This window comes from Zingiber officinale, chromosome 2B (assembly GCF_018446385.1).
Source record: "Zingiber officinale cultivar Zhangliang chromosome 2B, Zo_v1.1, whole genome shotgun sequence".
NCBI lineage: Eukaryota > Viridiplantae > Streptophyta > Magnoliopsida > Zingiberales > Zingiberaceae > Zingiber > Zingiber officinale.
Window position 1 is genome coordinate 122,546,760 of NC_055989.1, and position 16,889 is coordinate 122,563,648.

Here is a 16,889-nt window from a genome sequence, read left to right on the forward strand (position 1 = left end):
AGTACGCTAATAAGTTATGATCTTTGATAAATATATTATTTTATCTACATCACTAGAAAGTATCTATTAATTTTCTCTCAAATTGTTATTTCACCATGCTGATTAATAATAAAACAATAATATGTCAATTAAATCCAAGCGACCATAATTATTAGTAACCTCTATGGAAAGTTAATAGGTATTAGTATAAAGTTATAACATAATCAAGATTATATTTTTTTATTTAAAATAAAAATAATATAACTTATAATAACTAGTAGAAATAGAATTCTATTATCCTAGTCACGCCTATATTATCAGTATAAAATAAAATCATAAAATTAATTGATATTTAATCTTATCATTACTAATAATTTACCTTTATTTATATTTATCACTTAATTCCGTGATAACTATACTCAACCCTACAACACATTAACATTTATTAATTGGACTGAGCCATATAAATTTGATTAACATTATATTAATTAATTCCAACCATTCAACTATAACTTCACCCGCTTCACTTTTGTGATGCTCCAAGTGAGCCCTCGCACTAAGACTCCTCTTATGCCTACAAAATGATGAATTACATTATCACCATCTTTTGTCGTTTTTCCTCACAACTTAACACACATATCACGGATGCTTCTCTTCTTCCACTGCGTAAACTTGTACCACATGGATCAACATCCCCCCTCCTCACAAACCAACACCACAATGTTTTGGCATTAAGTGATATCGGTCAACATGAGCAATACAACTATGAAATGCCTATGAAAACATTATGCCATGTTTTATCTGTAGGTGGAATGATAAATTCTGCCTCGACTGAAAATATACAAGATTTCAATCCTTAGGTGAAAAGGAGTGACTTACATATTAAAGACAAATTTAATTGGATACTCATAGGTCATCAATCTTAATGACCTTTAACACCAGTTAACTGTTGGAGTGTATACTGAAAGCCTAAGCTTTGTAAACATTCATTATGAATAAAGAATCACATTTGGTCAAATTGTCTACATTTGTTTGTAGTTGTTCATTTAATTTATATTGTAGATAACATAGTGGTGTCACATACGTAAGATGATGTTATCAGTACCTTATAAATTATAAACAGTAGCTCACGACTAAAATGGAAAGGAACAAACCATTAGAGGGTCGTAGTGTAATTAGGTATTAGTTTATCTTGACTATATAATTACACTAGTACACTCAGAGTGTATTGAGTAGGACCATTAGAGGTCGTTTCTTTTATACTGATTTTATAAAGGAACAAAGACCTCAGTTATTATGGAAGTGTGTGGTCTTAATCCTAATATAATAACAAGCACATATGTTTGATATTTATTTCTTTAATTTATCAATGGGTGAGATTTAGTTCGATGAATCAATAAACCCGATAAGTTGGGAAATGGTATCACTTATAGTGTGTGTTGTTGATTATAGAAGGAAACTGTGTCCTAGAGATACTAGGTCGATAATGTCCCCAAGAGGAGCTCATAAGGATTGTCACATACCACAAAGTGACCCTTAGTCCGACATGACGATAAGGTCGAGTGGTACTACTCTTGGATTTAGACATTAATTAAACGAGTTGTCAAGAACTCACTTAATTAAGGGACATTCGATATCTTAAACACGGAGACTAACACACTCATAATAAGAAGGAGCCCAAAATGTAATTTGGGATCGGTGCTGTAGTTCAACGTTCTCTAGTGGAATGAATTATCATGATAAAATTAAGTTGAGTTCGGGCGAACACGGGATGCTTAATTTTATCGGAGACCAAAACCAATTCCTCCTCTCTCCCTATCGTAGCCTTATTTATAGAGTTCTATACCCACCTATACCCACCTTCTATACCCACCCATCGGGAAGCTAGCTTGGGAAAACTAGTGGCTACTTAGATATCAGGTGGCCGCCCTAGCAACCCAGCTAGTAGGGAAATAAATTAAAAAGAAATTTAATTTTAATTTTATTATTATGTGGAAGATATATTTTAAAGAGAATTAAAATTAAAATATCTCTCAGAAAAGATCTATTAAAGATTAAAGAAAGAGATTAGATCTCTTTCCTTATTCAGATTGGAGAGATGTTTTATTTTTCTTTAAAATTATTCACATGCTGATAAAATTAAAATTATAGAAATTTCCTTTATCAACCACGAAGAGATTTTAAAGAGAAATTTTATTTTTAAAATTTCCGAAACAAATTAGAAGTTTTAATTGTTGATTAAAACTTGTCCTCTTTGTTTTCCAACGACGTGCCGACCACTTGAAATTAATTGGGAAATTTTATTTTATTTCTCTCAATTTCATGCTAAGGAAATTAAGGAAAATTTATCAGAATTAAATTTCCTAATTTGCCAAGGATAAAGAAGGGGTGAGGGTGCCTTCACAAGATACAACATCTATTATTCCTCTCCTCTTTGCTCCTTGGTGTGGCCGGCCCCTCTCTCCCTCTTCCTCTTGTGGTGGCCGAACCCTACCCTTCTATCGAGCTCTTGTGGTGGCTTGACACTACTCGGAGAAGAAGAAGAAGGAGAAAAGCTAGCTCTTGGAGCTTGGTTAGTATTTTGTTTTTCTTCCTTGGTGAAGCTTCCTCTTTGTTGGCCGAACCTAGCTAGGAGGAGAAGAAGGTGATTGGTGGTTTCTCGTCTCGGAAGATCGTTGCCCACACAACGTCCGAGGTTAGAAGAGGAATACGGTAGAAGATCAAGAGGTTTTTCTACAAGGTATAACTAGTAAATTTTATTTCCGCATCACGCTAGTTATTTATGGAAATAATACCAAATACAAGAGGCTTACGCTCTAGAATTTCAATATGTTTTTCGAAGTTCTTTTGTTTTTCTTTTCCTTGTGATTTGATTGTTCTTTTCGGTTAACCTAAAGTTATTTTAGGAAATTAAATATTAGTTTTCCATAAAAGGTTTTGTCTAGTCGGTGGTGGTTGCTCCCATATCCAAGAAGGCCATGTGTCTCGCCACGTCAGTACTGGGAACCTTTTATGGAAATTAATATTTAATGGAATTAATAACTTAAGGTGACTTGGGTCGAACGTGTTAAGTTCAGAGATCCAAGTCAAACCTAAAAGAACAATAGATTAAGTTTTGGATCAAACCGTGTTAAGTTCCGCAGCGATCCAAAATTTAATTTAAAAGAACACACGATAGCTAGGAAAAGGTTCGCACCTTCGCAAAATTTTTGCATGGAACCTATAAGTTTTAACCAACAATTGCATCGAGCTGGGTTTGCCTCTGTGTATTTGGTATTTAGTTTAATTATACACATGTACATAATTTAGGCGTGATAATAGTAGGATGTTAACTTTGTGGACGCAGGATCCAACTATTATGGCTTTTAGTTAATTATGTGTGATCGACCCTTGGACTACGCCAAGGGCAATTTATATGTGCGACGATTGTATTAAAATACGAGAGTCGTATTTAGTTTTATTAGGATTTTATTTTGATCTAGATACATATACTTCCTTTTATGGAATATAGGATCAAAATGTAAATTTATTTAATGTCGCGGATCGAATCTTGCAGCGTGGAACCTTCAAGGACCAGGCGCAGTGGAACTAGAGCAAGATGGACGCGACAGTTAGACCCGATGGCGGTGGCCATACGGCAAGAATTTTCGGATGATAACACACCTGGAGATGATTAAAGATAAAAGCCATAATAGTTGAAAATTAGATTTTCTATTTATTGCTTTTATATCTGTAATGTGCGTGTTAGTTTACAAGTTTAAGAGGCTAGCATAGTTAAAATTCCTCATTTATAAATAACTAAGTGGGAGAGGATTTTTAAGTAAATCCCGGGTCTCCATTATCTTGGTTTGTAAGTGATGCAAACAAGTCAAGCGTTGGCTAAGTGCCTTCCTCATGGATGAACTTGTTTGCGGATCACTGAGCAGACTTCCATTTTGGATGACTATGGAAGTTAATTAAGAGCGTGTGATCTTCCCAACCAAGGGGCATAATCTTATTAATGGACTTAGTGTCAAGTAATGGTGTACACCATCTAATAGTATCCTCCCCAACGGAGTCACCGCTATTATTTGTGACCAATAATACAACTATTAATTTTATTCACAAAAGTTAGGTTGACAAGATAATAAAATTAATGGGTTTAAACCCTTCTTTACAAATGTTGAATTTGTATATCCACACTAACGCGACATACAAAATTCACGTGTTTTAAGGTGTTGGTTAATTTAAAATAGTATTGTTTGAGGAATCAATATTATTCTAAATTTAGAGTTCGACCAAAGTTATTTGTGATTCTAGGATGTCTTTCAACCCACCGTCCATCATGAAATAGACTTACTGGACCTAACTACATGATTGGAAAAGAAACCTGGACATTGTTCTTCTTTGAAAGCTATAAATTTGACCGTAATATAGAGTCCTCGACGCACTCATTGGTGAATCTACCCAAGAGGAGATCAATATCATGAAATGGGTAAAACAGATGAGACGGCGCGGTGTTACATTTTGGCTTCAATGTCAAATGTATTGCAACATCAAGATTTACCAACAACTATGATATCATAACAATCTCAAGGAACTCTTCGTATCTAGATGGGCTTCAAGCAGCCATGAGAAAGATAATGACACCACCACGCAAGAGGGTACTCCCTAAGGATCATATCCAAAGATGACGGCTTATCCGAATCAAATATGATCCTCGAGGAGAAATTGATGGAAACCCAGATCGATATGATCCTCCAAACCCTACCTAAGTTTTGTTTCGCCTGAACTATAATATGAATAAAAGGATTTATTCATTGGGGAACTACTGACAGAACTTCAAGCAGCCGAAGGGTTATTTCGTTAAAAATGGTTCTACTTCTAAACCGAAGGAAAGAAGAAGAAAGCAGTTGGTTCAAGAAAGAAAGTGAATAAATCTCGAGTACGGATTTAAAGCGAATGAAGAAGGGCAGTGCTTCATCTGCAGGTGCAGACATTGGGCGACTGCCTCGTAAGAACCAAAACAAAGGTATATCTCATACTCTAGTTGTTGAAACATGTTTAGCGTTATCTACCAGACCGTGTGTAGATCTGAGCCATGATCACGTCTGCAATTCCTAGGGTTCCGAAACCCGACGACTATCTCAAGGGAGATTACCGCTCATACGGGCAATGCTACTAAGGCGGCGATGGGAGACGCTACTTGTTTTTAGTAGAAATAGAAATTTGGTTTAAGAAATTGTCTTTATGTACCTGCTTTTAGAAAGAATTTAATTTCGCTAAACTGCTTTTAGATGGATATTCGGTTTCTTTCGAATGATGTAGTTATTAAAAGAAATAAAGTGATTATCTGTTCTGCTGCATTTGTATATTTTAAATCCAATTTCTTCCACAAAGCAAAACATGGAAATTTATCACTCATCTTCTAATTCTAATAAGAAAAGAACCTTCGAAACGAACCAAGCATATCTTTGGCATCTAAGACTTGGTCATATTAATTTAAGTAGATTCAGAGGCTTATAGCGATGGACTTTGAGTTCATTAGAGTTGGAAAATTTTCCAACTTGTGAATCTTGCTAGAAGGTAAAATGACCAAGAGGTCGCTAAGGCCAAGGGGTATAGAGCCAAAGTGTTAGAGTTGGTTCACTCGATTTGTGTGGTACGTCTGTCCGTGCAAGAGGAGGTTTTCAATATTTTGTCTCTTTCATGTATTATTCAAGATATGGATACATTTACCTAACGCGCCGCAAGTCCGAACGCTTTGACAAGTTCAAAGAATACAAGGTCGATGTGGAGAAGCGACAGTAAAAGTATCAAGACACTACGATCCGATCGTGGTGGCGAATACCTCTTAGAGAGTTTAGGAATTACTTATCGAGGTCGATTCAATCCCATTTGCACCGAACACCCCAACAGAACGGTGTAGCGAACGAAGGAATAGGACTCTTATGGAGATGGTTAGATCGATGATGAGTTATTCGAATTACCAATTTTTGGGGATACGAAACAAAGAAGATATCGCTTGCTTGCTTCTTACTCAAATGAGCTCTCTTTCTTGTCCCATACCATCAAACGATCAGGCGCTACTCTGATTTAGTCCCAACACGTGTCTTGAAACCGGATCGATAAGTTAGAATCTCGCGGAAGTTCGCGTGTTTGTAGGATATCCCAAAGGAACGAAAGGTGGTTTATTTTATAGTCCCAAAGACCGGAAGGTCATTGTTAGCCCGTTTTTAGAAGAAGACTATATAATGGATCACAAGCCCAAGAAGTAAAGTCATTTTAAGAACTTAGAGGACATGCTCACTTCAAGACCAACAAGACAAGACGAAGTACCACAAGAGACGCAACACGTGTCACACATGATACACACCACAGAATGGCTCGTCGTAGTGGGAGGGTTGTGAGGCACTGAGATTCATGTTGGAGAATCTTCGACTGATCCGCAATACGAACCGATCCCCATTACATGACGAAGCACTCCAAGATACGGAAAGATCTCGCAAAAGGCGATGATCAAATAGAGTCTATGATCTAATAAGGTCCGGAGCTTGTAGAACCACCACGGTGTAAAAGCCATTGGATGCAAGTGGATCTACAAAGGAAAAGAGGGACAGACGGAGAATCAACAAAGCTGTTTTGCAAAAAGGGCTCACTTAAAGAGTCAATGTAAGACCTTTTCACCGGTAGCTACGCTTAAGTCTATCCGGATACTCTTATCCATTCGCTCATATGGATTATGAGATTTGGCGAATGGATGTCAAGACAACTTTCCTTAATGGAAGTCTTGAAGAGAACATTCATATGAAGCAACCGGAAGGTTCATTGAAAAAGGCAAAGAGCATCTAGTGTGCAAGCTCAATCGGTCGACTGAAGCAAGCTTCAGATCTTGGAACATCCGGATTAATGAAGTAATCCAGTCATACGGATTTATTCAAAGTCCGGATGAGTCTTGTGTATATAAAAAGTGTAACGGAAACGTGGTGGTATTTCTTGTACTATACGTAGATGATATTTTGTTAATTGCAACAATGTCAAGGTATTATCGCACGTAAGGGTATAGTTGTCCAAACAATTTGATATGAAGGACTTAGGAGAACGTGCACACATTCTTGGGATCAAAGTTATAAGGGATCGTAAGAAAAGAATATTGTGTCTATCCCAAGCTTCATATATAGATACAATCCTTGCTCGCTTTAGCACGCAGGATTCCAAGAAAGGTTTCTTACCTTTTAGGCATGGAGTAGCTTTATCTAAAGAGATGTCTCCAAAGACATCAAAAGAGATAGAGGACATGAAGGCGGTTCCTTATGCTTGGTGTGGGAAGCCTAATGTATCGATTGCATTTAGACCGATATCTGCTTTTCGCTGGCGTACGGTCGCAGACATCGAGTAACCGACAAGGACATCGATCGCAGTAAAGCATATATTAAAGTAGAAGGACTAGAGATTATACGCTAGTTTACCAGCGGACGATCCGCTCCCTGGTTATACTGGATTGATTTCAATCGACAGGATACATGAAGTCTACATCAGCATGTGTTTACTTAAGGTAATGTATTTCGGACTCAACCATGGAAGTCGAGTATGTGATAGAGGCAGCTAAAGAAGCGTATGGCTCAGAACTTTCTAATGGATTTAGATGTGATTCTGGTTTGCCAAAATCATCACAATTTATCGTGATAATAAGTGGTGCAGAACTCCAAGGAACCACGAGCTCATAAGGCAAGTAAACATATAGCGCAAGTACCACCCGATACGAGATATCGTGAGGAGAAGTCACATCGCGATCGTGATTGGATAACTGCGATCCTTTCACTAAGGCCCTTCCTACAAAAAGTTTCGATCGGCATGTGGAGGGAATGGGAATCGGATGTATGGTAGCAGATATGGCAACTTAGTCATTAGTATAAGTGGGAGATTGTTAGAGTGTATACTGAAAGCCTAAGCTTTTGTAAACATTTATTTTGAATAAAGAATCACATTTGCTCAAATTTTCTACATTTGTAGTTGTTCAATTAATTTATAGTGTACATAACATGGTATGTGGTGCCACATACAGAAGATAATGTTATCAGTACCTTATAAATTATAAACAGTAGCTCACGATTAAAATGGAAAGGAACAAACCATTGGAGGGTCGTAGTGTAATTAGGTATTAGTTTATCTTGACTATATAATTACACTAGTACACTTGAGTGTATCGAGTAGGACCATTTGAGGTCGATTTTATAAAGGAACAAAGACCTCAGTTATTATGGAAGTGTGCTCTTAATCCTAATATAATAACAAGCACATATGTTTGATATTTATTTCTTTAATTTATCAATGGGTGAGATTTAGTTCATGAATCAATAAACCCGATAAGTCGGAAATTATCACTTATAAGTGTGTTGTTGATTATAGAAGGAACGTGTCCTAGTAATACTAGGTTGATAATAACCCCCAAGAGGAGCTCATAAGGATTGTCGTATTAAACCCTGCAGGTGGACTTGTCCGACATGACGATAAGGTTGAGTGGTACTACTCTGACTTAGACATTAATTAAATGAGTTGTCGAACTCACTTAATTAGTGGACATTCGATATCTTAAACACGTGGAGACTAACACACTCATAATAAGAAGGAGCCCAAAATGTAATTGGGATCGGTGCAGAGTTCAACGATAGTTCTAGTGGAATGAATCATCGATAAAATTAAGTCATGTGTTCGGCCAACACGGGATGCTAATTTTATCGAGACCAAAACCAATTCCTCCTCTCGGTCCCTATCGTAGCCTCTTATTTATGTAGTTCTATACCCACCTATACCCACCTTCTATACCCACCATCTGCCAGCTTGGGGAACAAGCTGGGCCTAGGTATATCAGGGGTCCCTAGCAACCCAAGCTAGTAGGGCCAAATAAATTAAAAAGAAATTTAATTTTAATTTTATTATTATGTGAAGATATATTTTAAAGAGAATTAAAATTAAAATATCTCTCTTGAAAAGATCTATAAAATTAAAGAAAGAGATTAGATCTCTTCCTTATTTATAGATTGGAGAGATGTTTTATTTTTCTTTAAAATTATTCACATGTTGATAAAATTAAAATTATAGAAATTTCCTTTATCAACCATGAAGAGATTTTAAAGAGAAATTTTATTTTTTAAAATTTCCTGAAACAAATTAGGAAGTTTTAATTGATTAAAACTTGTCTCTTTGTTTTTCAAAATATCTGGCCACTTAAAATTAATTGGGAAATTTTATTTTATTTCTCTCAATTAAATCATGTCAAGGAAATTAAGGAAAATTTATTGTAATTAAATTTCCTAATTCACCTAGGCCAAGGAATATAAAAGAAGGGGTGAGGGTGCCTTCACAAGATACAACATCTATTATTCCTCTCCCTCTTTGCTCCTTGGTGTGGCCGGCCAACCTCTCCTCTCTTCCTCTTGTGGTGGCCGAACCCTACCCTTCTATTCGAGCTCTTGTGGTGGCCGGATACTACTCGGAGAAGAAGAAGAAGGAGAGAAAGCTAGCATCTCTTGGAGCTTGGTTAGTATTTTGTTTTTCTTCCTTGGTGAAGCTTTCTCTTTGTTGGCCGAACCTAGCTAGGAGGAGAAGAAGGTGATTGGTGGTTTCTCGTCTCGGAAGATCGTTGCCCACACAACGTCCGAGGTTAGAAGAGGAATACGGTAGAAGATCAAGAGGTTTTTCTACAAGGTATAACTAGTAATTTCTATTTCCGCATCATGCTAGTTATTTATGGAAATAATACCAAATACAAGAGGCTTACGTTCTAGAATTTCGAATATGTTTTTCGAAGTTGTGTTCTTTTGTTTCTTTCTTTTCCTTGTGATTTGATTGTTCTCTTTGGTTAACCTAAAGTTATTTTAGGAAATTAAATATTAGCTTTCTATTAAAGGTTTTGTCTAGTCGGTGGTGGTTGCTCCCATATCCAAGAAGGCCATGTGCCTCGCCACGTCAGTACTGGAACCTTTTATGGAAATTAATATTTAATGGAATTAATAACTTAAGGTGACTTGGGTCGAACGTGTTAAGTTCCGCAGGAGATCCAAGTCAAAACCTAAAAGAACAAATAGATTAAGTTTTGGATCAAACGTGTTAAGTTCCGCAGGCGATCCAAAATTTAATTTAAAAGAACACATGGTAGCTAGGAAAAGGTTCAGACCTTTGTACAAAATTTTTGTACAGTGGAACCTATAGGTTTTCCGAGTAGCAACCAACCACTATGTAAGAATTTGTAAATAATAATCAACTAAGGATCAGTGCAAAGCCATAAATCTACGTACTAGTAGACATCCATTTATTGTTCTCCAGTGGCATTTTATCACGTGATGTAGTCCTGCCTTTAACTTCCCAACTAATTATTTAGATTGTCACACAAGTGGTAATAAAACCTTGAATAGAATCAGAATGTCTGACAGTTTTAAACATGTACAATGTTAGTCATACAAAGATGATGATCTATAAGATTTATTTGGTTGATAGAAAATAAAGAATTCCAAAAAACAAGATTCAATGCTGACAAACAAAGAAAAACTGGTTACACGTGCAAACACATCCATACAAAATCAGATATCCAAATTAGAAAAGATGAGTTGCATAAGGATAGGTAAGTTGTCTAAACTCTCTTTGGAATATATATAGAATTTGGATGCTCTTGATTAGTAAACTTGCCACAAGCAGCACTTAAAGGTAAAATAACTAATCTGAAGAAATTGAAACATTACTAATGGAAATATGCAGTAAGAACAATGAAAACTAAAAAAACACTTTAAAATGAAAAAAAAATGACAGAAACGGACTGGCAATTATTAAATAGTGCCTAATTTTCAAAGAATCATATCTGCAAAAGCATAGTTAAGGAAACTTTTGATAGCTAAAGTAAAAAAGAAGAAACATACTCAAACAGAAACTTCACATAGTTGATGACATAGCTGGTCAATGGGTGGACAGTTCCATCAGCAATAAATGTTTTTGAAGCATCCTTTTCAACAGCTTCCTGAAAATCACCAAACGTCTCTTGTGCAGTTTGTGCCAAGTGCCTTGTCAAAGTAAATGCAGAATTCCGCATCCCAGAGCAAGCCTTCCCCTCAAATATTGATTCAATCTGATAAAAAAATGCACAAATATATTAGGTTCATAGTTGTATATTGTGTGAAGAATGACACAACAAAAATCCAGCCACTACATTACAGAAAAGAAAATGTGAGATTGATGTATAAGTAATGCAACTAATGTTAAGTCTCATTTGCCTAGGAGTTCTACTAATAATATGTTGGATCAGAGATGTTGACAAGGAATAAGAAAAATATTCTTGTAGGATAAGTATTGCAAAGAAAACTAAGTATTGCAACTAATGTTAAGTCTCATTTGCCTAGGACTTCAACTAATTATATGTTGGAATCACAGATGTTGACAAGGAATAAGAAATATATTCTTGTAGGATAAGTATTGCAAAAAAAAAACTTAGTGCAGCTGATGTTAAGTCTCATTTGCCTAGGAGTTCAACCAATAGTGTTGAGTTTTGCAGAATGGAATTTGCGAAAGAAAAAGAAAGCAATTTTTTAAAGAATAAAGGAGTATTATTAAGACTGATAAATGAATAAATTAAGCAGGACTGTGAAGGAATAACAATTTTGTAAGAACTGATTTTCTGGGTTCCTTTTGTATTCAAATTGCAGATGCAGGAACAGATATTCTGTGGGAACTTATCAGAAATAAAGTGTTTTAAGTGTTGCCCAATAATGTAAGACAAACTAACAACAATTTAAATATTAGAAAGCCTGTTGCAATGGTAAAATACAGACATGACTGTGTCCGCTTAATTAGCAATCAATTTGAAATTTAAACACCATTGTACATGTATTTTGCAACATACAAGAGGGTTGAGGTGAAAAGAATATCACAATATTTATTTCAATAAATGATCCGTCTATCAAGATTGGTGTTCTACTACAGCCACTAGTCAAGGCAAAAAATTAAGCCAATGCTTGCATCAACTTCCCTTACATTAGAATCTAATAAATATTAATTGAAGAAGGATAACTCAAATGACAAAAAAAAAGGATTCAATTAAATAGAAAATCTTGCTTAGTACGAGAATATGAAATATTTTGTAAGTAACAGAAAAGAAAACATTATGGCCATGTTGACTAAGGAACATATAATTGAAGAACAGTGGAACAAAGTCAAAGTAATAAAAATAAATAAATGAAGATCATAATTCAGGCTCAAGCCAACAACAAGGAAGCTTATAAATTGTGAACAGAAATATATGAATATTCATGTAGCAATATAGTACAAGATTCAAAATCTTGAGCTGTGTCGAAATTCAATCTTTGACCGAACGATATGGCCAATATTGTGTCGATGTTTTAATGCATGGTGCCAGTAATGGATTGGAGTTGAAGAAGAAAATAGATTAAACATAGGAATGAGGCATTGTCTCTGTTGAACATGGTTTTACACCTTGTATCATACTGTGCGAAATGGACAAAATATATCATTCTGATAAATTATCAAAATTCAATACCACTTAGCACAGATAATATCTTCTTCCTTTATTTTATCTTCTTCCTCCTTCAACCTTCAATCTGTCACCAACATCATACATTGGAGTGTCGACATGATACTGAAATAATATCTTTTCGGTCAAAGACCGAAACTACATCACAACTCGAGATTTCAAACCTTGGTGCTGAGTGGTATCGAGTTTTGATGATTTACCATAACAATACGTTCCATCGTTTCACCCGGTACAGTACCATATTTCAAACCATGTTGGATGTGTCATTTAGTTATGTAGAATATACATATGAATCACTAACTTGAGAACTATCAAGTAGTTTACTAGGAATCTTATCTTGTCTATGATAAAACTAAAAGACTAAAGAAAATAACTGAAATAAAAAAGTATAAGAAATACACAAGAAATTAAGAAGTATAAGGAACTAATGAAGAACTACTTACTCACCAATTAGCCATTGTTTATGAAAGAGCCATCAATATGGAAAAGCTAATTAAAGATTTCCAAAAATTTCCATACAAAATTTATCAAAGGATTGATATGAACTTCAATGTGAAAACAAAATTATACTTTATTATACCTCTGGTTGAAGTTCATGCATTACTTCATACATGTCTAGCAGCACAAAAAGTTTTTCTGGTGACCGTTTGCTTTTAGCAATTGCCTCTCCAAAGCTAACTAACACCATCATGCTGCTTGCAGTAATTTCTGAAAAACACTGGTTCTTAACAGAACCAACACCTTCAAAGATCTGATTGCATAATTCTTGTTCCCAAGCAAAAAGAAGTTTCACCTATTTTAAGCAGTTGTCAAACATTGGACAATTAAAAAAGGAAATCAAATTATTTAGATTAGTTTCTTTAGAGATACTTACAGCAATTCTCATGTGGTGAATCCAATTCCCGATTTTTGTTTCAAGAGACTCCCATGGAAGTTTTTGCACCTCATCTCTACTGAGTTTATCAACTCCCAAGCTAGAAAGACTTTTCTCTAAAGTTGAAGAGCGGACTTCCCTATATGAAAAGAATATACTAAAATGAAGCATCAAGAACCATAAAGAGCAAAGAATATGAAAATGTTCATAGTGTAATGTTTATGCAACAAGTATCATATTCCAAGGTTAGTTTAGGGTTTATTAGAGAAATCAAAGAGATAATTGTGGGTCACATGTAGGAATTAAGATTGAAGGGGAGTCTTGGCACAACGGTAAAGTTATTGTCATGTGACCTTGTGGTCATGGGTTCAAGTCGCGAAAATAACCTCTTGCAATGTAAGATAAGGCTGCATATAATAGACCCAATGTGGTCCGATCCTTCCTCGGGACCCGTATTGGCAAGAGATTCGTGCACTAGGCTGCCCTTTTTTACTTGTAGGAATTAAGATTATCTAGGTGTGAACCAAAATGTTTCAATGCTAATAATCCAATTTAATGGGCATTAAATTACAATTGGAGTAGCTACTTGAGGGTTGTATCAGTGGAGATTGGTTTGGGGTTAGAAATGGCCTCAATTCGAACTCATCAATTCAAACTCAAATTGATGAGTTCTTCTTAAAGCAAGCTAAACCACTTTGGTTTGTAGAGTTTATTAAGACCCTCCCCTCTCCCTCTCCCTCTTTTCTTCCACAAGAGCACCACACCACCACCGCCTTCTTCATTCACTCATAAGCCCCCCCACACAGTTTCCTCTCACAATTTAGCTTGCGTGCCTCCTATCTCCTCTCCTTTTTGCATGGGCAACAACAACCTAGCCCCTATTCCTATTATTCTCTTAATTCACAGACAACATGAGTATTGTTACTTTTATGGCATGATCTCTGCTACACTAGAAGTAGCCTTCACATGTTGGTTATGTTGCTACTCTTCTCCAGCAGCCCTTGTGAGCCAGGATCTCCGTGCAAAATCAAGGAAGCCATTTTTTTTCCTTGTGCAACAACTTATTTGGTATATTATGTTGGTGAATCATTGCACATGTTAGTAGATTCGTCTTTATCTTTTCTTTGAATATTATGAAATCGTAAGAAGAGGCAATCAAAAGGTGAGGAAGGTGGGTTTTATAGGTTGTACTCAGGAGTGGAGAGCGAGATTTGAAATCCTGTTCCAAGTCAAGGTTTTAGTCCCTGGTAAGAACAAGATGTAACAGTCGTACTAAGTGTCAGTGGTGTGCCAAGTACCAACCCTAGGCAAAGGAGGAGCATGAAGCTTGATGCCAACACCAATGGTTCTGCCAAGCACCAAATTTAGGAGGCAGAGGAGTGATTTTGTGCGGTATACTTCTTGGAATCCAAGACTGGAAGATGCTTTCTATCCTCACAGAAGAGACTCAGGGCACACAAAAGAGGATCATCACAAAGAATGAGAAATTAGAGATCTTCTCGCAATGAATGATGAACAATTAAGAGCTTATCGCGGAGAAGGATGAGCAATTTGGAGCTTCCCATTCTGAAGGACAAGAGATTCATAATCTTTCACAACAAAGGCACTAAATTCCACTAATAGCATGGATTTGTAGCTTTTTGTGTGTCGGTCAATGGTGGAACGAAATTTTTTACCATGTCGACTAGCATGAAACAAAATTTAAAGTTGATCAAATTAATTTGACAACAGAAGATCTGAAGATGTTTAGTGGGTATGTTTAAGTGATTGTTGTTGGCACCCTTGTGTTTCTTATGGTTGTCAAGTTGAGGACTACCTGATAGGAGAGATTGCTCGATACTCTTATAGTTGCATCTTGGAAGTTGAGTTGCGAGGTTGGAATAAGTTGAAGATAACTTGAGTGAGGATAGGATTGAGTTTGTAGTAATTCTTACAGAGAAAGCCAAGCTACCTTGTTCGCTTGTTGCTTGTCTTACATGTGTTAGTTTTTTATTTAATGTTTTTCATTGGTTCATGCATTATATTAGTTGTTATACATGTGAGTTATTTATGCAGAACATATATGTTGTTTTACATGAAAATCTTGTGTTATATGTAAAAAAGGTGGATCCACCACCTCAGTAGCCCCTTTAGAGCCGGCCCCATGAGTATAGAAGGAGGTAAATTCAGGTACATAGGCGGGAGATGCAAGGTGGGGTGAATTCCAAATCGTGAGTTCCTGCGAGATTTGACCCCTGGCTGTTACACTAGAAATGTCACGCGCTCTACGCCCTGAGGGCATCTTGTGTTATATGTAGATATCATTGGATGTGGCTTTTATATATAACAATGTAGGATAATCATTTTTGAAGTATAACATGATTTAGTTTTATCGTTATTAGTATTGATGCATATTGAGGATGACAAATTGTTAGAATGCTTACTTACATTACAACATGGTGAACATAAGACTGTAACATAGCATATACTAGTTAAATTACTTGTGAATAATGGATCACATGCTGAAATTTTGTGAATAAGATCTTCACTTTTAAGTGATGTGGTTTATAGTAGTTATATCAGTTTTCTCTCCTCAATCATATGTTGGCTACGTTGATGAGGATGAGCTTGAGCTCCCTTTGGTAGTCCCACACATGTAGCGCATGCAAATGGTGTCACTCTCTAACATGGTATGGTTGGAGTGCAAATCTATAGTTCAACCAATCTTGCTGGATTACAGTTCTAGCAGTTAACACTAGTTAATACAGTACTTATTCATAATGTAAATGACAATCCATATATCTAATTTATTATTTTTCTTTTGTACCTTACCATTGTTCACTCACCCATATTGCTTTCCCTACTCAACTTCCTTGATGATTCCTCTTCTCTTGCCACATTAAGACGACAAGAAGAGGATGTTTTGAATCTCTTGTGGGTCGAGATCCATTTTTATTGTGAGGATTTCTTGGGTTCTTCTTATCATATTTTGCATAGGCAATTGAAGCTATATATTTGTTTTGATACTCATGTTTCACTTCTGTTTTTGATCATGTAAGAACTTGATATAAATATTTCTGTACAAATGAGTTTTTACTTAATAGATGTGATTTAGTGAATATGGTAGTTAATGTTAAATATGAATCACTTGTGAGGATGGGATCCTTGTGAACTGATCCGGTGGTAAAGATCGGGGGGCCCACAGAAGAGGGGGTCAATGACACGGGAGAGTCAAAGGTCCGGCTGAGCAGGGAGGAAGTCTCCTGGCCGACCGGCCCGAGTAGACCCCGGGCCGGCACGAAGACAGCTCGACCTCGGGTTGAGCTTCCGACACTCACAAGGTCCTTTATAGAGGGACCGCTATGCCGAGTAGCTAAGCTGTTCCGCCAAACTGCAGAACAACCAGTTGGTGCCCCATCCGAGTATGTGGCCGGGCGGCCGTCTCGCCCGGTCCGAGCTGCGTATATACTCGGGCGCCCTGGAGGCCGAGCGATCAGCCCGTCCGGCCCAATTAGAGACAAAGGGCTTAGAAGAGGACAA

General features: G+C 36.5%; 1 protein-coding gene across 1 annotated transcript in view; it reads right to left on the reverse strand.

Moving 5' to 3' along the window:
• The window catches only part of LOC122046972 (exocyst complex component EXO70A1-like), a 55,964-nt gene that overhangs the window by 23,705 nt on the left and 15,370 nt on the right, over positions 1–16,889 (reverse strand). The window contains exons 4-6 of the mRNA XM_042607959.1: positions 13,371–13,509; positions 13,077–13,289; positions 10,872–11,077 (exon numbers count right to left, since the gene is read on the reverse strand). Coding sequence (XP_042463893.1) covers positions 10,872–11,077; positions 13,077–13,289; positions 13,371–13,382 — 431 coding nt within the window. The 5' untranslated portion in view covers positions 13,383–13,509. The remainder of the gene's footprint in view (positions 1–10,871; positions 11,078–13,076; positions 13,290–13,370; positions 13,510–16,889) is intronic.